The 26631-nt window shown below is 43.5% G+C and overlaps 1 protein-coding gene across 2 annotated transcripts in view; it reads left to right on the top strand.

Annotated features, from left to right (window-relative positions):
* The window catches only part of LOC126483872 (cytochrome P450 6k1-like), a 68016-nt gene that overhangs the window by 28870 nt on the left and 12515 nt on the right, over positions 1–26631 (top strand). For both annotated transcript variants that reach the window (XM_050107115.1, XM_050107114.1), the window contains exons 4-7: positions 10300–10562; positions 13540–13727; positions 21072–21293; positions 26106–26357. In XM_050107115.1, the coding sequence (XP_049963072.1) occupies positions 10300–10562; positions 13540–13727; positions 21072–21293; positions 26106–26357 (925 nt within the window). The remainder of the gene's footprint in view (positions 1–10299; positions 10563–13539; positions 13728–21071; positions 21294–26105; positions 26358–26631) is intronic.

Here is a 26631-nt window from a genome sequence, read left to right as displayed (position 1 = left end):
CTATATACTCCTTCCACCTTTCCGCTTTCCCTTCTTTGCTTAGAACTGGGTTTCCATCAAAGCTCTTGATATTCATGCAAGTGGCTCTCCTTTCTCCAAAGGTCTCTTTAATTTTCCTGTAGGCAGTATCTATCTAACCCCTAGTGAGATAAGTCTCTACATCCTTACATTTCTCCTTTACCCAACCCTGCTTAGCCATTTTGCACTTCCTGTCGATAGCATGTTTGAGACGTTTGTATTCCTTTTTGCATGCTTCATTTACTGCATTTTTATATTTTCTCCTTTCATCAATTAAATTCAATATTTCTTCTGTTACCCAAGGGTTTCCACTAGCCCTCGTCTTTTTACCTATTTGATCCTCTGCTGCCTTCACTATTTCATCCCTCAAAGCTACCCATTCTTCTTCTACTGTATTTCTTTCCCCCATTCCCGTCAATTGTTCTCTTATGCTCTCCCTGAAACCCTGTACAACCCCTGTTTCTTTCTCCTTAATTTCCCACCTTTTAGCAGTTTCTTCAGTTTTAATCTACAGTTCATAACCAATAGATTGTGGTCAGAGTCCACATCTGCCCCTGAAAATGTCTTACAATTTAAAACCTGGTTCCTAAATCTCTGTCTTACCATTATATAATCTGTCTCATACCTTTTAGTATCTCCAGGGTTCTTCCATGTATACAACCTTCTTTCATGATTCTTGAACCAAGTGTTAGCTATGATTAAGTTATGCTCTGCGCAAAATTCTACCAGGCGGCTTCCTCTTTCATTTCTTAGCCCCAATCCATGTTCACCTACTACGTTTCCTTCTCTCCCTTTTCCTACTCTTGAATTCCAGTCACCCATGACTATTAAATTTTCATCTGCCTTCACTACCTGAATAATTTCTTTTATCTCATCATACATTTCATCAATTTCTTCGCCATCTGCAGAGCTAGTTGGCATATAAAGTTGTACTACTGTAGTAGGCGTGGGCTTCGTGTCTATCTTGGCCACAATAATGCGTTCACTATGCTGTTTGTAGTAGCTTACCCGCACTCCTATTTTTTTACTCATTATTAAATCTACTCTTGCATTACCCCTATTTGATTTTGTATTTATAACCCTGTATTCACCTGACCAAAAGTCTTGTTCCTCCTGCCACCGAACTTCACTAATTCCCACTATATCTAACTTTAACCTATCTATTTCCCTATTTAAATTTTCTAACCTACCTGCCCGATTAAGGGATCTGACATTCCACGCTCCGATCCGTAGAACGCCAGTTTTCTTTCTCCTGATAACAACGTCCTCTTGAGTAGTCCCCGCCTGGAGAACCGAATGGGGGACTATTTTACCTCCGGAATATTTTTCCCAAGAGGACGCCATCATCATTTAATCATACAGTAAAGCTGCATGCCCTCGGGAAAAATTACGGCTGTAGTTTCCCCTTGCTTTCAGCCGTTCGCAGTACCAGAACAGCAAGGCCATTTTGGTTAATGTTACAAGGCCAGTCAATCATCCAGACTGTTGCCCCTGCAACTACTGAAAAGGCTGCTGCCCCTCTTCAGGAACCACACGTTTGTCTGGCCTCTCAACAGATACCCCTCCGTTGTGGTTGCACCTACGGTACGGCTATCTGTATCGTTGAGGCTCGCAAGCCTCCCCACCAATGGCCGAGGTCAGTGGTTCATGGGGGGAGTTTTATCTATACCCCAAACAAAACAAAATACATAATTTTCGAAGCACTTTAGCTGATCTTTAATTACACCAGTCAGTATTAAAAAATATAAAAGATTAAAATAAGACAATAAATCCTTTTAAATAAACATATCTGGAGTCTTGTGGCGCAATGGTTAGAGCATCTGCCTAGTAAGTGGAGATCCCTGTTCGAATCCCAGTGTTGGTACAAATTTTAATTCATTGCTTCAGCTTGTATTCACTATCATAAACAAAGCTGAGACTTAATATGTCTCAGAAATATATAATTTCATCTGAAATAACTTTTGTTAACATTGTTTCATAGCTGATCAAATGTTCTTGATTCAATCATATGAGGATATTTTATCAGATCATTAATTCAGTATAGGTCATATAAATAGCGGTATTAATAACATAAAAGGATGTACTTATGAAATATGTTGAGTGGAATGCACTCTTTGAAGTTCTGAAGATAGCAGATAAAGTAAAAGGAGTAATGGCGTGTAGTCTTGTACGAAAGTGAAATGTGGACGACAAGCAGTTCGGACAAGAAGAGAATAAAAGCTTCTTAGAAGGTCTGCTACAGAATAGTAGTAGGCCAATGGGTATTCTGGACCAAATGAAGAATGGATGGAATGCAATGGCAACATAACAAATGCAATGGCCAGGTAACCAACACGTAAGGGCATGGTCGTGATGGCTGTGGCTGTAAGAAATCATCAATGGCAAAGCGTGATTCATACCAATGTTGCATTGCAACGAGTCTTTGTAGCAATGATATATGGTAGAGAGTGCTTCCTGTCAATGTTGTATGGTAGAAGTTGAATCCTACCAAAGTTGCAGAGAGTGCTTTTACCAATGTTACGTGGCGGAGGTTGGAGGGTGCTTCACAGCAGACACACTTAAGATGCATGCGCCCGAAAATGCGCACTCACACATACACACACACACACACACACACACACACACACACACACACACACACTTCTTGCTCTCCCAGTCATCACCCACCAGCCACTGAACTGAACTGCCAAAAATCCAAACTAGTTCAGTGCCAAGTGCAGTGTAATCTGTAAGCTACACTAGTTGTGCCACTACGTTTATGTATTTTTAATATTGGGCCTGGTGCATGAGTTCATAGTATTTTTTCGTAAGTTTAATAAAGACAGCAGATACACATAACAGAGATTTTAGTCATCAATAATATGTTCTCAAATGGTTCAAATGGCTCTAAGCACTATGAGACTTAACATCTGAGGTCATCAGTCCTCTAGACTCAGAACTACTTAAACCTAACTAAACTAAGGACAAGATGGCAGTTATAAGAGTCGAGGGGCATGAAAGGGAAGCAGTGCTTACAATGGGAGTGAGACAGGGTTGTGGCCTCTCCCTGATGTTATTCAATCTGTATATTGAGCAAGCAGTAAAGGAAACTAAATAAAAATTCGGAGTAGGTATTAAAATCCATGGAGAAGAAATAAAAACTTTGAGGTTCGCCGATGACATTGTAATTCTGTCAGAGACAGCAAAGGACTTGGAAGAGCAGTTGAACGGAATGGACAGTGTCTTGAAAGGAGAATATAAGACGAACATCAACAAAAGCAAAACGAGGATAATGGAATGTAGTCGAATTAAGTTGGGTGATGCTGCCGGAATTAGATTAGGTAATGAGACACTGAAAGTAGTAAAGGAGTTTTGCTATTTGGGGAGCAAAATAACTGATGATGGCCGAAGTAGAGAGGATATAAAATGTAGAATGGCAATGGAAGGGAAAACTTTTCTGACGAAGAGAAACTTGTTAACATCGAGTTGATTTAAGTGTCAGGAAGTCGTTTCTGAATGTATTTGTATGGAGTGTAGCCATATATGGAAGTGAAACATGGACGATAAATAGTTTAGACAAGAAGAGAATAGAAGCTTTCGAAATGTGGTGCTACAGAAGAATGCTGAAGATTAGATGGGTAGATCACATAACTAATGAGGAGGTATTGAATAGAATTGGGGAGAAGAGGAGTTTGTGGCACAACTTGACAAGAAGAAGGGACCGGTTGGTAGGGCATGCTCTGAGGCATCAAGGGATCACAAATTTAGTATTGGAGGGCAGCGTGGAGGGTAAAAATCGTGGAGAGAGACCAAGAGATGAATACACTAAGCAGATTCAGAAGGATGTAGGTTGCAGTAAGTACTGGGAGATGATGAAGCTTGCACAGGGTAGAGTAGCATGGAGAGCTGCATCAAACCAGTCTCAGGACGGAAGACCACTACAACAACAACCTAAGGACATCACACACATCAGTGCTCAAGGCAGGATTCGATCCTGCGACCGTAGCTGCAGCGCGGTTCGGTGCTCAAGTGCCTAGAACCGCTCGGCCACAGCGGCCAGCAATATGTTCTCCTTCACCGTTTACAATAGTCTTGCTAACTTTTCAGTTCCTCAACTGTAGAACGCACGTGGTCTTGTTATAAAGAACTCATTGAGTCGTGTTCAGAGTGCATTTTCATCCAGAAAGGAAGTTACTTGACGGTTCTTCTATAGGGAGGGGAAGAGATGAAAATCAAGTGACTAAGGAGGGTGCACAATGACTTCCCAAGCCAACTCCTGTATAGTGTTTTTATCTGTCTAGCAGAATGCGGGCAGGTGTTATCACGGATTAGCGCGCTTCATGCAGTCCTACTGCTCATTGTTCTTGGATTGTCTCTGCCAGGCGTCTCAGTTACTGACAATACATGTCAGCAGTGACACTTACACATTAGGGAAGCAATTCGTAGTGCACAGTGCCATCGCTCTTCCACCACATCCATAAAATGATCTTATGTGGTTGCAGTTAGGTCTTTGTATGGAGATTTGCTGCCTTGTTAGAGCTCAGCCGTTCCTTTCTTTTCCTTATGTTGGCATAAAGACACTATTTTCCGTCATCAGTAACGATACAGGATACGTATGGTTGGTGACGAGCAAGCACAATGTACAGGGTTATTACAAATGATTGAAGCGATTTCACAGCTTTACAATAACTTTATTATTTGAGATATTTTCACAATGCTTTGCACACACATACAAAAACTCAAAAAGTTTTTTTAGGCATTCACAAATGTTCGATATGTGCCCCTTTAGTGATTCGGCAGACATCAAGCCGATAATCAAGTTCCTCCCGCACTCGGCGCAGCATGTCCCCATCATTGAGTTCGGAAGCATCGTTGATGCGAGCTCGCAGTTCTGGCACGTTTCTTGGTAGAGGAGGTTTAAACACTGAATCTTTCACATAACCCCACAGAAAGAAATCGCATGGGGTTAAGTCAGGAGAGCGTGGAGGCCATGACATGAATTGCTGATCATGATCTCCACCATACCGATTCATCGGTTTTCCAATTTCCTGTTTAAGAAATGCCGAACATAATGATGGAAGTGCGGTGGAGCACTATCCTGTTGAAAGATGAAGTCGGCGCTGTCGGTCTCTAGTTGTGGCATGAGCCAATTTTCCAGCATGTCCAGATACACGTGTCCTGTAACGTTTTTTCGCAGAAGAAAAAGGAGCCGTAAACTTTAAAACGTGAAATTGCACAAAACATGTTAACTTTTGGTGAGATGCGAATTTGCTGCACGAATGCGTGAGGATTCTCTACCGCCCAGATTCGCACATTGTGTCTGTTCACTTCACCATTAAGAAAAAATGTTGCTTCATCACTGAAAACAAGTTTCGCGCTGAACGCATCCTCTTCCATGAGCTGTTGCAACCGCGCCGAAAATTCAAAGCGTTTGACTTGGCCATCGGGTGTCAGGGCGTGTAGCAATTGTAAACGGTAAGACTTCTGCTTTAGCCTTTTCCATAAGATTTTCCAAACCGTCGGCTGTGGTACGTGTAGCTCCCTGCTTGCTTTATTCGTCGACTTCCGCGGGCTACGCGTGAAACTTGCCCGCACGCGTTCAACCGTTTCTTCGCTCACTGCAGGCCGACCCGTTGATTTCCCCTTACAGAGGCATCCAGAAGCTTTAAACTGCGCACACCATCGCCGAATGGAGTTAGCAGTTGGTGGATCTTTGTTGAACTTCGACCTGAAGTGTCGTTGCACTGTTATGACTGACTGATGTGAGCGCATTTCAAGCACGACATACGCTTCCTCGGCTCCTGTCGCCATTTTGTCTCACTGCGCTCTCGAACGCTCTGGCGGCAGAAACCTGAAGTGCGGCTTCAGCCGAACAAAACTTTATGAGTTTTCCTACGTATCTGTAGTGTGTCGTGACCATATGTCAATGAATGGAGCTACAGTGAATTTATGAAATCGCTTCAATCATTTGTAATAGCCCTGTACATACGGCCACACACTGATTTTTATGGTTTTGGCCCGGCAGCCTGCTATGTCGAGGTATTATGGTATGTGTCATCGGAGTACAGTGGGCACCTAGTGTACTCCTCTGACGACTGGATACATCTTAAATTGCGTCCACTTTCCTGCCGCATGTTCTTGCGCTGTAGTGTAGGGTCAGACCGCCGCCACGACGTATGCCGCTGGGAGTTTTAAGGGTAGCTCAGATACGCTTATAGCTGCAGTTCCAATCCGGCATTGTCGGCCTCGACGTTGCCAACATTTCCGTCTGCGTGGCAGAAGCGGAGTCTTTGTTTCATCTCCCAAACAACCCTTTGACATACAGCGTCGGTAATAAGTTTCACGTTACGACCGAAAAGTAGATGCCGAATATATCGGCAGCCGGTATCTTGACTTCTTCCTCGAAAAAGCTCTCGACATCGCGTGCATTTGGTCTAGCGAAGTCGTTTCTAAAAGCGAATTTCAACGTTGATTTCCAGCATTGGTTTGCCAGCATCTTGTCGCGCTATGGCGTAAACATACAGAGCGTCCACTCTCGGCTGCTCAAGCCACACTGCACTTATCAACCACTAAATGTTTGTTGTCACATTAAGAAAAAGTTGTCTTTAAGGGGGGACGTTGATGAAATTGACCAAAACTGTCAATTTTCAATTTATTTTTTATTTGTTAGTACAACTCACGGACAATAAGTTCCCAAAGTTTCAATGTTGAAATCGCATCCGAAATTCCTGAAATTTAATTAAAAGTGTGACGCGGCCTCTCTGCCACGCCCAAGTTTTGAAGCAGCACTTCAATACCAGCTCAGTGAACAACGAATCTCTGTGTGACTTCTGCATAAATACCGCGACTGCACCTGGGCTCTTCAGTAGTTGTGTACTCACCTGATGATGGCCGGATGTCTCTGGGCCGAAATATCGTGGCAGAATGTCGACGGGATCCGGCTGCATACCCGGAAATTATTAGAAGAACGATTCTCTATATTACTTTCAACCAAACTTGTGCGGGATAGATCTAGAAGACCGTGATACATACTCTTTGGTTTTATAGATCATCTTTGGCCGATCCTGCACTTCTCAAAAAGTGTGTTCATGGCAAAACCCAAAATCCAAATGAGTCTCTAAATTCACTCATATGGAAACGATGCCCTAAAAACACATTTGCACCTGCTACAGTTGTCAGAATTGCAACTTATGATGCACTCACTGTATTTAATGATGGGAACGTCGGAAGGATGAAGGTATTATAAAGAATGGGCTTCAAGATAAATTATTTTACTCAAGACATCCTGAGAAAAATAGATTTACAGCGAGTCTCTGCAGCTGAAAAGTCAGTTGAAGACCCGGTAAAGGAAAGAAGACAGACAAGAAACCAGAAGAGAAGCCTTGAAGGGAAATACGCTCCAGAGTACAAATGTGCTGCCTTCTGAAGAAGTGACATAAGGAAAAAAGTTAGGTTGAACTTGGAATTGCGTTTCCTGAAAAGTTTTTTTTTAAGTTTATGTGCCTTTTCGTCAGATTCTATGAATGCTAGAATTATGAAATTTCGTGCAGATATTTCTGCAAACCTAATTAACGTTGTCTCAAGAGCGGATTTTGAAATACTGATTGGAAGCTGAGATATGGGGCAAAGTGGTTGGAATTTTGCATGAATTTAAAATTCTACTTGTGGAATTGTAATTAAAAAATTATGAAAATTCTCCTATTTGACCTATTCCAAAAACCTCATGAGAGAAGCTTACAACATATAAAGAGATGGAACAGAGAAATTTTTGTAGAAATCTCTTGAATAATTTCCGAGAAAAAGGAACATACAATATTTTTTGAAAATAAAACTTCAAATTTCATTTAAAAAAAGTTGAATATATATAATAAAAGGATTTTATATGTAAATTTGTTACTTTCATGCAAAGCATGGTACAAAATTTCATTCTCCAAAATCTGTGGATTTAGTGCATTTTTGAAATAGTGTGAGTTTTTCATCAACGACCCTCCTTAATTCATTGACGAGATAATCGAATATATCTCTGCTCATTCTCGTGTTTTCGAAGAATTTGGTGATCATAGTTGATGATATAAGTTGCGAAATTCTTCATAAAGATCCCTCCCTTTGTAAATTTCACGCACAGAGCTCCTTTAACACCTTATGTTATTGCCTTTGCCTTACTCTCGAACTACAATATCAACAGTTTATGGGCACCATTTACTAGAAACAGCTGGTCGGCTCTTACGACCGTCTTGTCCGGGAGTTCATCGTTCCCATGCAGGGCAATGGAAGATGTAGCCCCATGTTGCTTTCTGTAGTAGGAATTATGCGCATCAGGATGTCGGGATGTCGTGCACTGTCGGTGGTTTCTACTGCTGAGGCAGCGCGTGAGCTTGTGAGCACTGGCCTGTGTCGACATCTTGCTGTTTGAAGCCCGAGGGTGGCGTCGCACGGATCCACGCTCTTGCACCATTACAGACGAATGTTGTAGGCACCTACACTCCTGGAAATTGAAATAAGAACACCGTGAATTCATTGTCCCAGGAAGGGGAAACTTTATTGGCACATTCCTGGGGTCAGATACATCACATGATCACACTGACAGAACCACAGGCACATAGACACAGGCAACAGAGCATGCACAATGTCGGCACTAGCACAGTGTATATCCACCTTTCGCAGCAATGCAGGCTGCTATTCTCCCATGGAGACGATCGTAGAGATGCTGGATGTAGTCCTGTGGAACGGCTTGCCATGCCATTTCCACCTGGCGCCTCAGTTGGACCAGCGTTCGTGCTGGACGTGCAGACCGCGTGAGACGACGCTTCATTCAGTCCCAAACATGCTCAATGGGGGACAGATCCGGAGATCTTGCTGGCCAGGGTAGTTGACTTACACCTTCTAGAGCACGTTGGGTGGCACGGGATACATGCGGACGTGCATTGTCCTGTTGGAACAGCAAGTTCCCTTGCCGGTCTAGGAATGGTAGAACGATGGGTTCGATGACGGTTTGGATGTACCGTGCACTATTCAGTGTCCCCTCGACGATCACCAGTGGTGTACGGCCAGTGTAGGAGATCGCTCCCCACACCATGATGCCGGGTGTTGGCCCTGTGTGCCTCGGTCGTATGCAGTGCTGATTGTGGCGCTCACCTGCACGGCGCCAAACACGCATACGACCATCATTGGCACCAAGGCAGAAGCGACTCTCATCGCTGAAGACGACACGTCTCCATTCGTCCCTCCATTCACGCCTGTCGCGACACCACTGGAGGCGGGCTGCACGATGTTGGGGCGTGAGCGGAAGACGGCCTAACGGTGTGGGGGACCGTAGCCCAGCTTCATGGAGACGGTTGCGAATGGTCCTCGCCGATACCCCAGGAGCAACAGTGTCCTTAATTTGCTGGGAAGTGGCGGTGCGGTCCCCTACGGCACTGCGTAGGATCCTACGGTCTTGGCGTGCATCCGTGCGTCGCTGCGGTCCGGTCCCAGGTCGACGGGCACGTGCACCTTCCGCCGACCACTGGCGACAACATCGATGTACTGTGGAGACCTCACGCCCCACGTGTTGAGCAATTCGGCGGTACGTCCACCCGGCCTCCCGCATGCCCACTATACGCCCTCGCTCAAAGTCCGTCAACTGCACATACGGTTCACGTCCACGCTGTCGCGGCATGCTACCAGTGTTAAAGACTGCGATGGAGCTCCGTATGCCACGGCAAACTGGCTGACACTGACGGCGGCGGTGCACAAATGCTGCGCAGCTAGCGCCATTCGACGGCCAACACCGCGGTTCCTGGTGTGTCCGCTGTGCCGTGCGTGTGATCATTGCTTGTACAGCCCTCTCGCAGTGTCCGGAGCAAGTATGGCGGGTCTGACACACCGGTGTCAATGTGTTCTTTTTTCCATTTCCAGGAGTGTATGAGCCAAATTTAAATCTTATGCGTTCCAATAGGAGACAATTACAGCGTTTCCAATAATGGTCCTTGAACAGTGTTGTGCACAGTAGGTTGTATTCCATCTTAAGAGGACAACAGCAACTAGGATGACGACATCAACAATAGAATGAGCCTGCCTTTCAGGTACAAAGTAATCTACTTTCAAAAATATATTATTGAGCTTATAACCAGCAATAGTTTAGAATACAGAACTTTTGGGGTACATCTTGCAAAATTTAGTTATTAGGGCACAGTAGGTCTTCAAGTTTAGCAGTCCAGCGATGTCAGATATGGCAACTTTTATATCCTGGAGAAACCTCTACCGACGATCACAGCCACATAATTCGCTGTCAGTAACAAAGCTGGACCCTTATCGTTGCAGACAATGGCGGAGTGCGGCCGCGAGATGGCGGAGGTGCTGGAGGGACCAGCGTCGCGCGGGGAGGTGGTCGAGATGCGGGAGCTGAGCGCCCGCTACTCCACTGACGTCATCGCGTCCGTCGCCTTCGGCATCCAGGTCGACTGCCAGCGGAACCCGGAGAACGAATTCCGGCAGTGGGGGCGGCGCGTCTTCGAGCCGGGTCTGCTGGCCACCCTCAACGCACTCGTCTCCTCCATCAGTCCCAAACTGCTGACTACACTAAGGTAATCACCAAAACAGTCGCACTCCCCAGCAGTTTCAATAGTTACTTCTCGATCGCGAAATGCGGATTCTCAGTCTCCCAAATGCGCCAATTTTGCGTATCGACGAAGCCATCCAAATGAAAGTGGGTTCCGTTGGTAAACCAAAGCATACAGCATATACTAATTCCCGCCACACCCCGCGGCCAACCGTGCAGTTTGAACGTCCTAAAGCAAACCGCTCAGGTGTTATGACGATTTTATTTCACATAGTTCAGTAATTGTCGCCCTACAAATATCCTCCTACGATTCAGAATAGCTGTGACCTTTAGTCAGCGGCCACTTAGTTCCCTTACCTCACTATATCAGAATAATGATTGTGTTTCGTTGTTGGAATGTCGATAGCTTTGATCGTCTTCGACTGGCATATGCATGTTCACTGTTTCGATTTGGAAACGTCAACGACACGCTGTATGGGAGAGTATTCTACATTGGTACATTTTTCAGACACCCGCTTTTGGCCAGACCTTAATAGAAATTTAAAATATCTTTTATTTCATTTAAAACTAATGGTATGCACTTTTATGTGCTGTAGTTTTTTTCTGAAGTCACCAAAATAGTTCCGGAAAAGTTTTCCAAATGTGAAAGGATGTTCCACGGTACAGCAAGATCATGTACCTAGGAACAAATATTCGATTTAAATTCAAACGAGAGAAATCGATACAATAAAGAAAAACTTATCAATACCGTATTTAATAGTGTGTTTTGTCAGTACCGTGTTAATAATCTACTGCGTTACTACCCTACTACACGCCAATAACCAGTAATCGAAATCAAATCAAGTAGAAGTATTATTGAAAACCAGTTGCAAGTTAAATACATTTTGAAACAGAAGCTACTGGAAACTAACACAAATTTCCAATATCAAGACAGGTAACATTGTTAAAACATTAAAGAAAATCAGTTCATATGCAAGTATCACGTGTTCTATGGTAAAAACTCTTCTTCTTTTTCAAGGTACAAGATGGCGCACGACCAAAAAACATAACTGTGGACGTGTTACATAAATAGTTCTAAAATATATATAGCATTTTACTTGCCATAAAATTCTGTACTTGTGAGAAGAAACGTTATATTCCAAACAGGTTTAATATATTATTCAACACTTCGATGTGTAGAACGCGAAATGCACGTATGCATGTCTGAAGGAACAGTCACTGCGGCGACTACAGCCGTCAGGAAATGTATTCACAGTTGCGAATACGGACAACCATCAGCTGTATAATGGAATGACGACAATGCTGGGCCGGGATTCGAACTCGCATTTCCCGATTTAGGTGAGTGGTCGCCTTCATCGCTTTGGCTATCCGTGCACGACTCACGGCCTGCCCCAGACTTCCCTTCTGTCGTCGTCTATGCATCACAACCTGCACTCGTTCACATTAAGTAATTCCCACATGGTGGTGGGGGGGGGGGGGGGGGGGGGAATTTTAATTGGAGGTCCCAGATTGGAATCGGCGGATAAGTACGATACTGCAGTGCCTCTGTTGTTAAAAAGTACGATGCAATGTCCCTTCGGAGATGCAAGCTTGTCGAAACGAGCGGCGGATTCACCATACAGGTTCTCAAACAGCCTGACGTCGAGCTTGGTCCAATACTGGTGTTCCCATTCTAACGACAATCTCTCCTTTATACATTGTTGGGCTGCACTTCCTAAAACTACGTGTCATAAAATATATTTTGGTAGAATTCATAAGTCACCCAGAGCATGCTTCACTGATGATGCATTAGTCAGCAGATACAGTTATGAAAAGGACGTAAACGACACCTGGGTTATGAATGTGCTGAATAAGTTGAGTTCATCTGAGAATCCTAAAAAATGCTAGCGACAGAGAGCTGAAGCTCTCAGGTAGTCTTCGGCTTGGAATATCTTTGAATGGAGTATAATTGTCTTCCGTGATGAGTCCCACTTCAGATCCAGTCCTGATGACCATTGTCGATGTCTATGTGGACTCCCTGTACAGCGGTGTGATACCAACCTTACTGTCACCTGACATACGATACGACAAACAGGAGTAGTGGTGTGGGATGCCATTTATTTTCATAGCAGTAGTCCTTTGGTTGTCTTCCGCAGCACCCTTACAGCACCGCGGCACGTCTACGATATTATACGCCCTATTTTGTTGCCCTTCATGCCAATCCATCCTGGGATTATATTTTAGTAAGACAATTCCCATCCACAAGCAGCGAGAGTTTCTGCTTCTGTTCTTCGTGCTTGTCAAACCATACCTTGGTCACCAATGTAACCGGATATCTCCCCAACTGAGAACGTTTGGATCACTAACTCGAGATTTTGACCATCTAACGCGCCAGTTGGACACGATTTGGCATGGTGTCGCTCACATCCAAGAACTCTGTCAATCAGGGCCAAGTCGAATTGCTCCTTGCTTAAGGCACAGAGGTGGACCAACACGTTGTTGTTTTCATTAAAAATGAAACTCCTCCAGCTGTACTTAAGATTTCATATTTATTTGGCTACTTGTTTCGACATTGTATCAACGCCATCTCCAGCTGGAGGAGTTTCATTTTTAATAAAAATTATACCAGCTGATGTCACACCATCATCCAACTTAAATATGGATGTACGAAGAACACGTTGTTGAGTTGCTCAATTTGTGAATACGTTTGTCCTCACTCTGCCACCATGCGCAAGTAAACATAATCTCCACATTACTATCTCTCTCTCTTTCTGTTCTCTCTCTGTCTCTCCCTTTCTCTCCTTCTGTTCGGAACCTCCTTCAGGAGTGATCCACACCACGGAAAGAGAAAATCTAAATGATATGGGAGTATTGCTGTTCATATGTCTTAAGCTCTAGGATGGTAGATTAGCTGCATTTAGAACGAGGCGTTGTCAACAGTGGAAAAGAAGCTAATATTATGTATCAGTGTCTACCAAGCAAAAAATGACGAGTAAGTCATTAATTGTTTCTTATTTGTACAGGGTAAAAAGTAATCTTTCAGTCATCTCAGCGTACTTCCGGGGCATGGTGAGGGAGACAGTGAAGTACAGGGAGGAGAACAACATAACGAGGAATGACTTCATGCAGCTGATGATCCAACTCAAGAACAAGGGAAGCGTCGACAGCGCCAAGGGCGGAGAGCACGAGGAGGCTGGAGGAGATGTCTGGAGTAAGTATTGTCCTCTGTTTCTACATTCGTTTGTGACCGCTTTGCTTAACGTCCGACAATGTAAACAAATGTCGAAGCACCGGCCTGACATAGGAGTTGTGTTTTCACATTCACCTGGCAGAAATTTTCACTGCTCTCACACACAACACGCACATTCCAAAGGGTCTTTCATGGAGGTATGTTCCGCGTTTCCAACTAAATGAAATGCAATCTTTTTTTGCTTTTTTTGTTTATGAAACATCTTCAGTGGCCTGTGAAACATGTTTATGTATTAGTATCTAAAATAGGTTAATATGTTTTCGCATGTCGCTCTCTTGTTTTCAGAAACAACTTTTGCGGTCTCTATACTCTAGATGACCCGTGTTCGGCGTTTTCTCGCCGACATTGTTACAACACTTCACTTGCTCTTTCGCTATGTGTTGAATGCGTTTGTGTTTACAGTATGTAGTGTCGCCAACTGTCGCTGTGTGTTTATATCTCGTCTTTTGTTTGTGTTGTGTATTTTTAGTTTGATATATATACTGGTGCTGCTGCTCGCAGTGTAGTTTCAGCTCTCTGAGACTGCAGACGTGTGGGCAAGTTGCGTTTGCGTGTGTGTGTGTGTGTGTGTGTATATGTGTCTACTGCTGACAAAGGCCTTAATGGCTGAAAGCTGTGAGTGTGTGAACCTTTTAATTGTGCCTATTGCGACTCAGCATCTCCGCTATATGGTGAGTAGCAACTTTCCTTCTCTGGTGTATATATATATATATATATATATATGTGTGTGTGTGTGTGTGTGTGTGTGTGTGTGTGTGTAGGGGTGGGGTTGGGTGGGAGAGAGAGAGAGAGAGAGAGAGAGAGAGTGTGTGATGGAGTGGGGGGGGGGGGGTAGGAGGGAGGGAGATGTGGGATTCATTAATTATTTAGTGTGAATGTGTTTTATATTTCTGTTTGTTATTGCTTTAGTGTCTGACACGGCCAATGAGTTATTGCTTATGTTGCTGTGGTCATTACTTGCTTTCTTTTTCATTACAAGGGCCTTTTATATACGAAAGTCTTCCTGTAATGACAGGAGTTTTTTGTTGTAAATCTTCACTCTAAAAAATTTCATGTCCTCTTCCATATTAGATGGTTCATGTCCATGTTTTATCAACTGTTCAGCAGAGTTAGAATGGCTATTGTTCTTTATATCTAGGTTTTAAATTCTTGCATGTCATTTCCAGTTACACTGATTCACATTCTTGATATTCTGACTGGTTTGTATCTGCTCCTTGCTAATTTTTTGTTGATTTGACTGGAAGAAGAGGAGGAGATTGGTGTTTAGCACCCCGTCGATGAACTCATTAGAGATGGAGCACAAGCTCGGATTAGGGGAAGATAGAGAAGGAAATCGGCTGTACCCTTTCGGAGGAACCATCCCAGCCTTTGCCTCAAGCTATTTCGGGAAATCATAGAAAACTTAAATCTGGATGGCCAGAAGCAGGTTTGAACCATCGTCCGCCCGATTTCGAATCCAGTGTGCTAACCATTGCGCTACCTCGCTCGGTAAATGTGACTGGAGTCTGTTTCTTGTTCTGTAACCAATGTGTGATTCTTGTTTCTTTTGTACATTTAATATGCTCTGTGTTGATTTGTGTTTGTATATTAAGTTGTACCATTTCTTTGTGTTAGTGATGTCATGAGTATTACTGTTTTGTATTTCTGTGTGTGCTATAGTGTCTGTTTTGTCTGTGGGATCCTGTGGTGTTTGTGTTCTGTGATTATTTTCATTTTTCTTTAGTTTTGTTTTCATTGTGTAGCTGAGTCTTTGCCCTACATGGGTGGTTTTCATACAAGCTGAGGTAACTCCTCATTTGGCTCGCCAAGTGAAAGATCTGCTTAATGCAAACTTCAACACACGTCTTATATCCAGAGGTTTTTCCGATGCATGGGCTGCAAGATCACCTGATTCGAATCCATGTGACTTTTGACTCTAGGGCTATCTAAAAGAATGTGGTTACCAGGGACGCGTTTCATATCTCCCTGAGCTAGAGGCCAGTACAAAGGAACACGTCGCTTGTAAATCACGAGGAACTGTAGATCACGTCATTTTATGGATGCGATATTTCGTCGACGTCTCCGGTGCTCATACTGAACAAATTGTATAAGTGGCGCTCAGTTACAAAATGAGCTATATGTCTTTCCCACTTGTTTGATCTTTTCTGTCCACATTTCATTTCTAATTCATTACATATGGAAACATTTAAATACGTCATTCTTGCTTTCACAATGGCAGTTTTGCACCTGGTGACCGAAACTGAACTAATTTTTTTCCAGCGTTAAATGGGTTCCGCATTATAATATCTAACAATATTCGTTGCCAAACGATAATTACAACCCATAATGGACCTCTGTAAGTTGCTGTACTTTAATTATAACCACTCAGTCTCACAAAAGTCTGTTTGACATATTAACCCTCCAGATAAAGAGAGCATATGTTGCTTTAACAAACCTTTTTGGCGCGACTAAACCAGTCTTCTAGAGGTTCTTTCCCTACGTAAATAAAACCCTGCTACCAGGAGCTTCCTCTCACATAACGAGATTATTCGGCAGTCAGCAGCTACTCTAGTTTGGCGCACGAGAAGTTCAAATATATCAAGTTACAATGGAAGCAGGGGTAGAAGTTCGTATCCATTCCTTATATCGAGAAGATAGATTGTGTCTCTCACTCAGCATGTGACAAAACTTTACAAACATATAGGTGGCATATATCGTGAATGAGGATGTTGCAAGTTCATCATAAATAAAGAGTATTTTTCCATTTAGTATTAATGAAATATATCGTGTCCTTGAGAGCCACTATGGTGGAAGCAGTTGTTGTGATCCTTCATTTATCCTTCCCCATCATAGCCAATCAACCTAGTGTTGATCTGTAATGAACTCGTCGTCAACAAGCGTCTAAACTTTACTTATTTCCTTTTTACAACCATATAAGACCAGTACTACTTTAACATACTTCTTCTTCCTCTTCTTCTTTCAGTGCCTATCCGGTTCGCATGTTGGCGATCATGATGGCATTCTTCTCTTGTTCATAGCAACATGGAATGGTTCTGTTGAAGAAGTTTTGAAGCAACATTTAAGGTTGTCAAACCAAGATATTTGTCTTCATTTGCTGGTGATTTTTGTTAAAGTATTTTTTCTACCAAATCGTATCTATTTCTATTCCGCATGATATGTCCTAGGTATTGCACCTTTCAGCATTTCATTATCTTAATTAATTTAGGTGTAGAGTTCATTCTTCTCAGAACTTCCATGTTTGTCACTCTCTGGGACCAAGGTACTCTAATGATCCGCCTATAAAGCCACAATTCAAAGGTCTCCAGCTTCTTCTCCATGTTTTCATTTAGGGTCCATGTCTGTACCCCATACTGGAGGACAGAATGTACATAGCAGTGGAAAACTCTGATTTTTGTTCTTAAAGTTAGGTTATGGCTTTTGGAGACAGTACTCTTTTTCTGAACCATACTTCTTGCTTTTCCAATGCGACTCTTGATTTCTTGTGAGTTATTCCAATTTTCATTTATTATTTTACCCTTTCAATTGTTCCTTGGTTTATGCCTAAGTTTACTCCTGTAATATTTTCCTTACTTACGACCATAAGTTTTGTCTTTGTGCTGTTTATTTCAAACCCATACTGAGTATTAACTCTTACAATTCCATCTATTAATGATTCTAACGCTTGGATAGTGTCAGCAAATACAATAGTATCATCAGCGTATCGAATGTTGTTTAATCTTATTCCATTTATCCCAATTGCTTCTTTTACTTCTTCCAGGGACTCTGAATATGAATTCTGAGTATATTTTAAATAGTATGAGTGTCTTACTACTCTGAAAATTTTGACTGTGTCGATGTGTCTCCATTAATATGCAACACCGCTGTGTGATTTCAGTACAGGTTCTTGGTGATTCGCAGATCTCTTTCCTCCATTCCAATATTTCTCAAAATCTCCATCAATTTGTCATGTTTTACTCTATCGAAAGCTTTCTGGTAATCTATAAGGGAAGTAAATACTTCTAATGTACATCTCTGAAACAGTAATCGTACACTGAACAAGGCTTCTGTTATACTCAGGGCATTAACAAACCCAAACGGAATGATTCAAATGGCTCTGAGCACTATGGTACTTAACATCTGAGGTCATCATTCCCCTGGACTTAGAACTACTTAAACCTAATTAACCTAGGCACCTCACACACATCCATGCCGAGGCAGAATTCGAACCTGCGACCGTAGCAGCAGCGCGGTTCCGGACTGAAGCGCCTAGAACCGCTCAGTCACAACGGTCGGCAAACCCAAACTGATTAGGGGCTATCTGTTCCTCATATAGTCTATGTCTTCTTCTGTGTATCATCCTCAAAAATAATTTCAAGATATGGCTCATTAGGCTTATCATACGACTATCTCCACAGTGTTTTTTATTTGCCTTTTTGGGCAGAGTAATGAACTCTGATTTCAGCTATTAAAGTGGAATGTTTCCAGATACACAGATTTGATTGAAAATTTTGGTTAACCATTTTACATGATTTTCATCCATCAGTTTTAAGAACTCTGCTTCTAATTTATTTGGTCTCACAGCCTTCCCGCCTTTCATCTGACATGGCTGTTTGAACCTCTACTTCTAGTATATCTGTACCACTTATTTCATTTGTATTTGATTAAAAGCACATATCAAGTTCTCTGCTTCATCCACAAGTTTCCACTGATTGTCTTCCTGTATTTCCCTGTTGTTTCTTTTACTTTCTTGTGTACATTGCAACTATCATATTTACTTTGATATAACTCCATTTCCTCGCACTGCTCCACATTTTCCTTTCCATTGCCTCCCTTATTTTTTTATGATGTCCTTATTTATCTTCCTGTATTCCACTGGGTTTTGCCTTATTTAATATCCTTTCCTCCATTACAGTCAGAGCCTCATCTGTATCCGCGAGTTCCTCTTCTTTCTCTCTGGTTTCATGTACTCTTTTTCATTTTCTGTACAACATTCTGTAATTTGTTAAATTCTAAATTGACATTGTTACTTGCGATGTCTTCTGTGTTAATCGCCAAGTTGAGTTCTGTTTATATATTCTGTTTTACTATCAGGTCTTTCATTTTCCTCAAATTGTAGATCTGCTTCTCAATCACTTCACTCTCTTCATTCTAACTTCAAAAACTCCTACAAGCGGTGTGTGATCAGAGTTTACATCTGCTCCTGGGTATGTTTTATTGATGTACAACTATTCCTGAAACGTTTATTTAGTAGGATGAAATCAATCTGATTTCGCACATATTTTCCAGTTCTAACCATTGGGACTTCCATGTATACAGTTTTCTAGGTGGAAGTTTAAACCAGGTGTTTATAATCACTTGATCACCAGATACCACAAAATATTCAAGATCGTCCCCTCTAGAATTCTTCTCTCCTAGTCCAAATGGTCCTACCATGTCTGATGTTCTATCTTCCCTTACTTTCGAATTGCAATCTCCCATCAAAACTGTCAAATCACATTTGTTAAGTTTTCTCAAAATTCCATTAATGTAATCATAAAATTCTTCTATCTCTTCATCTTCTTTGTCCATTGTAGGGGCATAGAGTTGCATTATATTTATATCACTAGGGCCACCTCTCAACTGCAAGAATACTACTGGCCATTAAATTGGTACACCACGAAGATGACGTGCTACAGACGTGAAATTTAAACGACAGGAAGAAGATGCTGTACATGCAAATGATTAGCTTTTCAGAGCATTCACACAAGGTTGACGCCGATGGCGACACCTACAACGTGCTGACATAAGGAAAGTTTCCAACCGATTTCTCATATACAAACAGCAGTTGACCGGCGTTGCTTGGTGAAACGTTGTTGTGATGCCTTGAGTAAGGAGGAGAAATGGATACCATCACGTTTCCGACTTTGATAAAGGTCGGATTATAGCCTATCGCGATTGTGGTTCATCGTATCGCGACATTGCTGCTCGCGTTGGTCGAGATCCAATGACTGTTAGCACAATATGGAATCGGTGGATTCAGGAGGGTAATACGGAACGCCGTATCACTAGCAGTCGAGATGACAGGCATCTTATCCGCATGACTGTAACGGATCGTGCACCGGCCGCGGTGGCCAAGCGGTTAAAGGCGCTACAGTCTGGAACCGCGTGACTGCTACGGTCGCAGGTTCGAATCCTGCCCCGGGCATGGATGTGTGTGATGTCCTTAGGGTAGTTAGGTTTAAGTAGTTCTAAGATCTAGGGGACTGATGACCTTAGAAGTTAAGTCCCATAGTGCTCAGAGCCATTTTGATCGTGCAGCCACGTCTCGATCCCTGAATCAACAGATGGGGGCGTTTGCAAGACAACAACCATCTGCACGAACAGTTCGACGTTTGCAGCAGCATGGACTATCAGCTCGGAGACCGTGGCTGCGGTTACCCTTGACGCTGCATCGCAGACAGCAACGCCTGCGATGGTGTACTCAACGACGAACCTGGGTGCACGAATGGCAAAACGTCATTTTTTCGGATGAATCCAGGTTCTGTTTACAGCATCACGATGGTCGCATCCGTGTTTGGTGACATCGCGGTGAATGCACATTGGAAGCGTGTATTCGTCATCGCCATACTAGCGTATCACCCGGCGTGATGGTATGGGGTGCCATTGGCTACACGTCTCGGTCACCTCTTGTTCGCATTGACGGCACTTTGAACAGTGGGCGTTACATTTCAGACGTGTTACGACCCGTGGCTCTACCCTTCATTCGATCCCTGCGAAACCCTACATTTCAGCAGGATAATGCACGACCGCATGTTGCAGGCCTTTCTGGATACAGAAAATGTTTGACTGCTGTCGTGGCTAGCACATTATCCAGATCTCTCACCAATTGAAAACGTCTGGTCAATGGTGGCCGAGCAACCGGCTCGTCACAATACGTCAGTCACTACTCTTGATGAATTGTGGTATCGTGTTCAAGCTGCATGGGCAGCTGTACCTGTACACGCCATCCGAGCTCTGTTTGACTCAATGCCCAAGGTATCAAGGCCGTTATTACGGCCAGAGGTGGTTGTTCTGGGTACTGATTTCTCAGGATATATGCACCCACGTTGCGTGAAAATGTAATCACATGTCAGTTCTAGTATAATATATTTGTCTAATGAATACTCGTTTATCATCTGCATTTGTTTTTGGTGTAGCAATTTTAATGGCCAGTAGTGTACTCTCTGGCATTATCACTTTAGTAGCGGACGTTTCCACATCTTCCAACACAAAAATAGTGCATTCATACTCTGGTGCTACAAACTTTTAAGTTGAGGGAAAAATGTAAAAGTTACCGGTCTCTTTCAGAGTTATCGATCGACGACGTCGCAGCCCAGGCGTTCGTGTTTTTCGTCGCTGGTTTCGAGACCTCTTCCACCACCATGAGCTTCGCCCTTCACGAGCTGGCTCACCACCCAGACGTCCAAGCGCTTTTGCAGGAGGAGATCGACTCAGTTCTTAAGCAGCACAGTGGGCAAGTTACCTATGACGCGATTAGCAGTATGCACTACCTCGATAAAGTAGTTGCAGGTATGTATGAGTGTATTGTTGTCTTTCAAAATTTCATCACAATTCAAATGAACTGCTTTATTTTCACTTGAGAAGACAGATATCTCGATGTGTTATTTTAAGCCACCTTGGCACTATCAACGCAAACTGAAGGTTATTATTTGTATATTTAAATTAAATTCTTTAATTGCCTAATACTTTGGACTTTGTTCCGTAAAACTGCGGCAGAACAGCTGAATGTCGGTAGCTCCCTGCCATAACATTACGATAGACAGTGTTCCCGTCATCTTCAGGTGCATACTGGCGAGAGTATTTTTCTCCCTTTATTGGTCATTTCATTCCCCGTGAATGGGGAAGGGGACGGTTCAAATGGTTCAAATGGCTCTGAGCACTATGGGACTCAACTACTGAGGTCATCAGTCCCCTAGAACTTAGAACTACTCAAACCTAACTAACCTAAGGACATCACACACATCCATGCCCAAGCCAGGATTCGAACCTGCGATCGTAGCGGTCGCGCGGTTCCAGAGTGTAGCGCCTAGAACCGCTCGGCCACAGCGGCTGACGAAGGGGACGGGGTGGTAGCACTCACATTACCGTTTTTCAGTCACATGGTGTTAAAATTACATACCTGTAGTAAATTACAGTTAAAAGGTTAAAATAACAGGATTGCCACGCAATAAAATAGTTTCCTATGATGTTACAAAAACAGATAGAGAAGGTGTGACAGGTTCTAAGATGATGACACTGATTATTTTGCTTCCGGAAAACCCATCGTGGTCACCTCGCAGTAAGGGTTAGGTGGATAGGAAGGAAAGATGGAAGGATGGAGGGCAAGGGCCGCTAGGTCTGGAAGTGGGGATCTGGAAAATTTGACGTATAAATGGATGGTGGAACAGTATGGATCAAGATTCCGTCAGGGGTCTGGAGCCTTCATCTGGGGAAATAATTCGGGTGTTAGGGCTCCATCTGATAGGGTGAGTAGACAATAGGAAGCATTTCTGGGTCGGGAAGAGAGAGGCCTCTGATGCTTCGCGAATATACGCTCAACTCCTCTATTTAAGAAATCGCTACACATGCATCGTGTACTTGTAGGACACTACTCAGGCGCTACTTGAGCACGTGTGCTTCTGGTGTAGGTCTGTGCTTTGCTCCGAACGACCCCGTGGAGAAAGCTCCTATCAGACCAACAATTTTCCTTGGGTACATTAACAGAAAGTTGTCGGATGAGCTGAGCACTGTGTTTCACAAGGACAGGATTTCATGAGGTATACAACAAGAAATGACCGTCTTGATTAATCAGTTCCTCAGTCTTATTGCTACTGATTCCTGAAATCCCATTTAACAATACTGGCCGACAATCAGATATCTTCATTGAGCAGTTAGCCATACAGCTCACAATAGAGAGAAGCATTTTAGACCTTCTGTCTACAATCGGGCCGGGTATTTTCTGCAGAATCACCAAGGGGATTAGTGGCCATGATGTTATTAAAGCGAAGATTGTTAATAAACGCAAAGTATTCAATAAGGATGGTCATAAAGTGTATGTGTTTCGTAGAACAAAGTGATAATCACTAACTGCATACATAAAAGACGCACTGAGAACATTCAAATTTTTGACGAATAGAATCCAGTGCGCTATCTTGGATGGTCACTGTTCAACAGAAATGAAAGTAACCTCGGGAGTACCCCAAGGAACTGTCCTTGAATGACTTCATGACCGATATGTCTTCGAGTAAAAGTGCCAGACGAAACATCCAACTATCAACCCAAGCCCACCGCTACCAGCCACTCTCGTCCACAGAGGTCACTATCGGTTTCATGTTAGCTCTCAACAGACCTCACGTGTCCAGTCGTTGCTATAAACTCTATTGCTCTTGCTAAGTCTAATCTGTCTTTTTCTTACACACTCCACGTGTTGTTGTAAATGTGTGTAGTTCCTAGTTCATTGATTCTTTATTCCATACATAACCTGAGGGAGATGGACTTCTAGAAGAAAGCTGAGTTCCAGGAACTTCGTGTGAACGACTCAGCATTGTCAGACAGTGAGCTTTCTTCATGGGATTCCGGAATTGCATCAAATCTAAAGAACTGTCCATATGTAGTTCACACATAGTGTGACAAATGAATGGCTATTTCCGCTGTCTATTGCACACCTGACCTACTGAGAGCGGCTATACATGTCACAAACTATTTTATTTTCCGGGTTTCCGCAGATATTGAAAGGCATGATGTTGGGAAGAATTCCTCTGATAAAATTGTTGGTCATTGAAACACATCTGGTTTTGCGCCCCAAAGACCCATCATGAGCTGCAGCCTAGTTGGTAAAAACCAAAGTAGAGTGTCGCCACATTATGTGGCTATTGAAATTAATAAAGGAATGTCCAAAATATACTCACAGTATTACAAAATCATAGACATACCCATCCTCCTAGACAAAATTTACTAGTCAGCGAATATTGTCAATACTCTGTCGAAGGAAAGATAACGGAGACATGCTCCATTCTTTTAGGACAATCTGCTAATAGCTGAAACTAGCGGTTACAGAGCCATGTTTTAAAATCTGCCTACATCTAAAAAGAAGAAAGAAAATATTTTATAGTGAAAGGACGCTAAAAGTTTGTAAGGTACCAGATTGGCGATAAAAAATTATCACTGCTAACATGGTTGGTCAAGGCACTGTGCAAATTATTATGTGGAATGTATCAGGAGGCAGCGTCTTACCGGTGAGAAAAAGAAAAAAAAGCCATATTTTGAGTATATTGGGAGAAGAAGATATTTTAAATATAAAAAAGAAAATACACATTTCACCTTGAATATAAAATTAGAGTTAAATCATGATTCTGGCTAATTTGAGTATTTATACGATTAGGTATTAGTACGTAATAAAATTCTGTGTTATTCTCGCTTTTAAAGGCAGCGACCCAGTGGTCCTAGCCATGAGTATATGACATCACTATGTTCATGTGAATAGCACCCGTCCCGCCAGCCAGCCAGCTAGTCTGTCTTCGTCGTTCGAGCGGGCCGCTTTTAATTCGACCAACACCGGATTGCCCTGCTGTGACTCCGGTAAGACACAGCCACCTGATACATTCCACATAGTAATTTGCATAGTGTCTCGACTAATCGTGTTACCAGTGACAGTTTTTTAATTGCCAGTCTTGTTCCCTTAAAAACTTTTAGAATGCTCTCAATATAAAATATTTTTCTTTTTGTGTTCCTCGAACCACTCCATCATACTCCTGGCCTTTGGCATGGCAGGTTATCAAATGCCACTGCCGTCGGGTAACATGATCGTCATGAAGAGGTGTACACGGTCTGCAACCAGTGTACGATACCCCTTGGCCATCATGTTGCCTTGCACGAGCTCCTCTGTAACCGTGGATGCCCCCGTGAATCTTCCCCATAGCATAGTGGTGCCGCTGCCAGCTCGTCACCGCTTCCGCAGTCCAGGCGTCAAGGAGGTGTTCCCCTGGAAGATGACGGATTCGCACCCTCCCATTGGCATGGTGAGGATGGTGCCGTGATTCATCAGACCATGCAACGCTCTGCCACTGCGCCAACGATCAGTGCCGATGGTTATGTGCCCATTTCCGTCGTAGTTGCCTATGACGCGGTGTTAACATTGGCACATGCATAGGTCATTAGCTGCAGAGGGCCATCGTTGGGGGTATTCGGTGCACTGTATGTTCAGACACACTTGTCTCTGACCAGCATTAACATCTGATGTTAGTTTCGCCACAGTTCCCCGGCTGTTCTGTTTTACCAGTCTGCCTAACCTACGATGTCCAAAATCCGTAATAAGGGCCGGCCGCACAGCCCCACGACGTCTGGATGTGATTTCACATCGCTTTCGCCACGTGTTGAAGACACTCACCAGAGCACACTCCTCGTACACCGAACATGTCGTGCAGTTTCCGAAATACTCGTGCCCAGCCTCTGGGCCATCACAATTTACCCTAGGTCAAACTCGGGTAGATCGCACATTTCCTCCATTCTACACAAGGATAGCCCACTCACCAATACATCATGCACCATGCATGTGTCTGACTACCAGTCATTCCTCACCAGAGGAAGATGCTATCGCCTGGATGGGTTTATATAGATAGTAGGTCGATGGTGATACTGTCCTGTATGGTCATAATGTTCTGGCTGGTCAGAGTGCTTTTCTCTGTATGATATAGTCCTTCAGTAAGAGCCGGCCAGTGTGGCCGTGAGGTTCTAGGCGCTGCAGTCTGGAACCGCGAGACCGCTACGGTCGCAGGTTCGAATCCTGCCTCGGTCATGGATATGTGTGATGTCCTTAGGTTAGTTAGGTTTAAGTAGTTCTAAGTTCTAGGGGACTGATGATCTCAGAAGTTAAGTCCCATAGCGCTCAGAGTCACTTGAATCATTTAAACCTTTGAAACGTGTTGTGGATATAAATAAACAGTGATTGGTAACGCTAAACTTGTTTCATTCGAAAAAAATTACTTTTTTCATTGTGTCGTGCTGACATCTGCAGGATAATTTTGTACATGGGCAGTATCCTGAGTCAGCAAAATGGGTCAAATGGCTCTGAGCACTATGGGACTCAACTTCTGAGGTCATTAGTCCCCTAGAACTTAGAACTAGTTAAACCTAACTAACCTAAGGACATCACACACATCCATGCCCGAGGCAGGATTCGAACCTGCGACCGTAGCGGTCTCGCGGTTCCAGACTGCAGCGCCTAGAACCTCACGGCCACTTCGGCCGGCTGCCTGAGTCAGCAGTCCGGAGCTTAGTTCCCTCGTGTACCTAATGTCGGCTCAATTTATAGCAACCTAATTTACTGTGTTGATTCTGTTACAGAGACCCTGAGGAAATATCCGCCACTCCCGTTGCTGAACAGAATATGCAATCGAGAGTACAAGATAGCTGACAGTGACGTAGTCCTGGACAAAGGAACCTCTGTTATTATACCTGTGTATGGACTGCACCACGACCCAGAGATCTACCCAGACCCGGAACGCTTCGACCCCGAGAGGTTCTCTGAGGAGCACAAGGCCCAGAGACACCCCTACGTCTACCTCCCGTTCGGAGAGGGCCCACGCAACTGCATAGGTGAGTATTGTAACAGAACGCTGTCTTCGACTTCACTGTAGTGAACTCAATCCCATCTAAGATATGTGAGTACATCACACAACTGGTTCGGCTGTCACTTGTGTCGGAGTATGTGCGAGAGGGGGAAGTGGGTCTTTGGTCGGTGGGAGCCACACTGAGGTGTCAGAGGTCAGGGGATGCCTCCTGATGTCGGGCCGGACTTCCTCTCGCGCGGCCAAGTGCGGCAACGCGCCGTGCCACGAACGCAACAAGTCTTTGGAAGCCCACTGAAGAA

The sequence above is a fragment of the Schistocerca serialis genome, chromosome 6 (genome assembly GCF_023864345.2).
Source record: "Schistocerca serialis cubense isolate TAMUIC-IGC-003099 chromosome 6, iqSchSeri2.2, whole genome shotgun sequence".
Taxonomy (NCBI): domain Eukaryota; kingdom Metazoa; phylum Arthropoda; class Insecta; order Orthoptera; family Acrididae; genus Schistocerca; species Schistocerca serialis.
The sequence above is the reverse complement of the archived record's forward strand: the minus strand, read 5'-3'. Positions and strand labels throughout refer to the sequence as shown.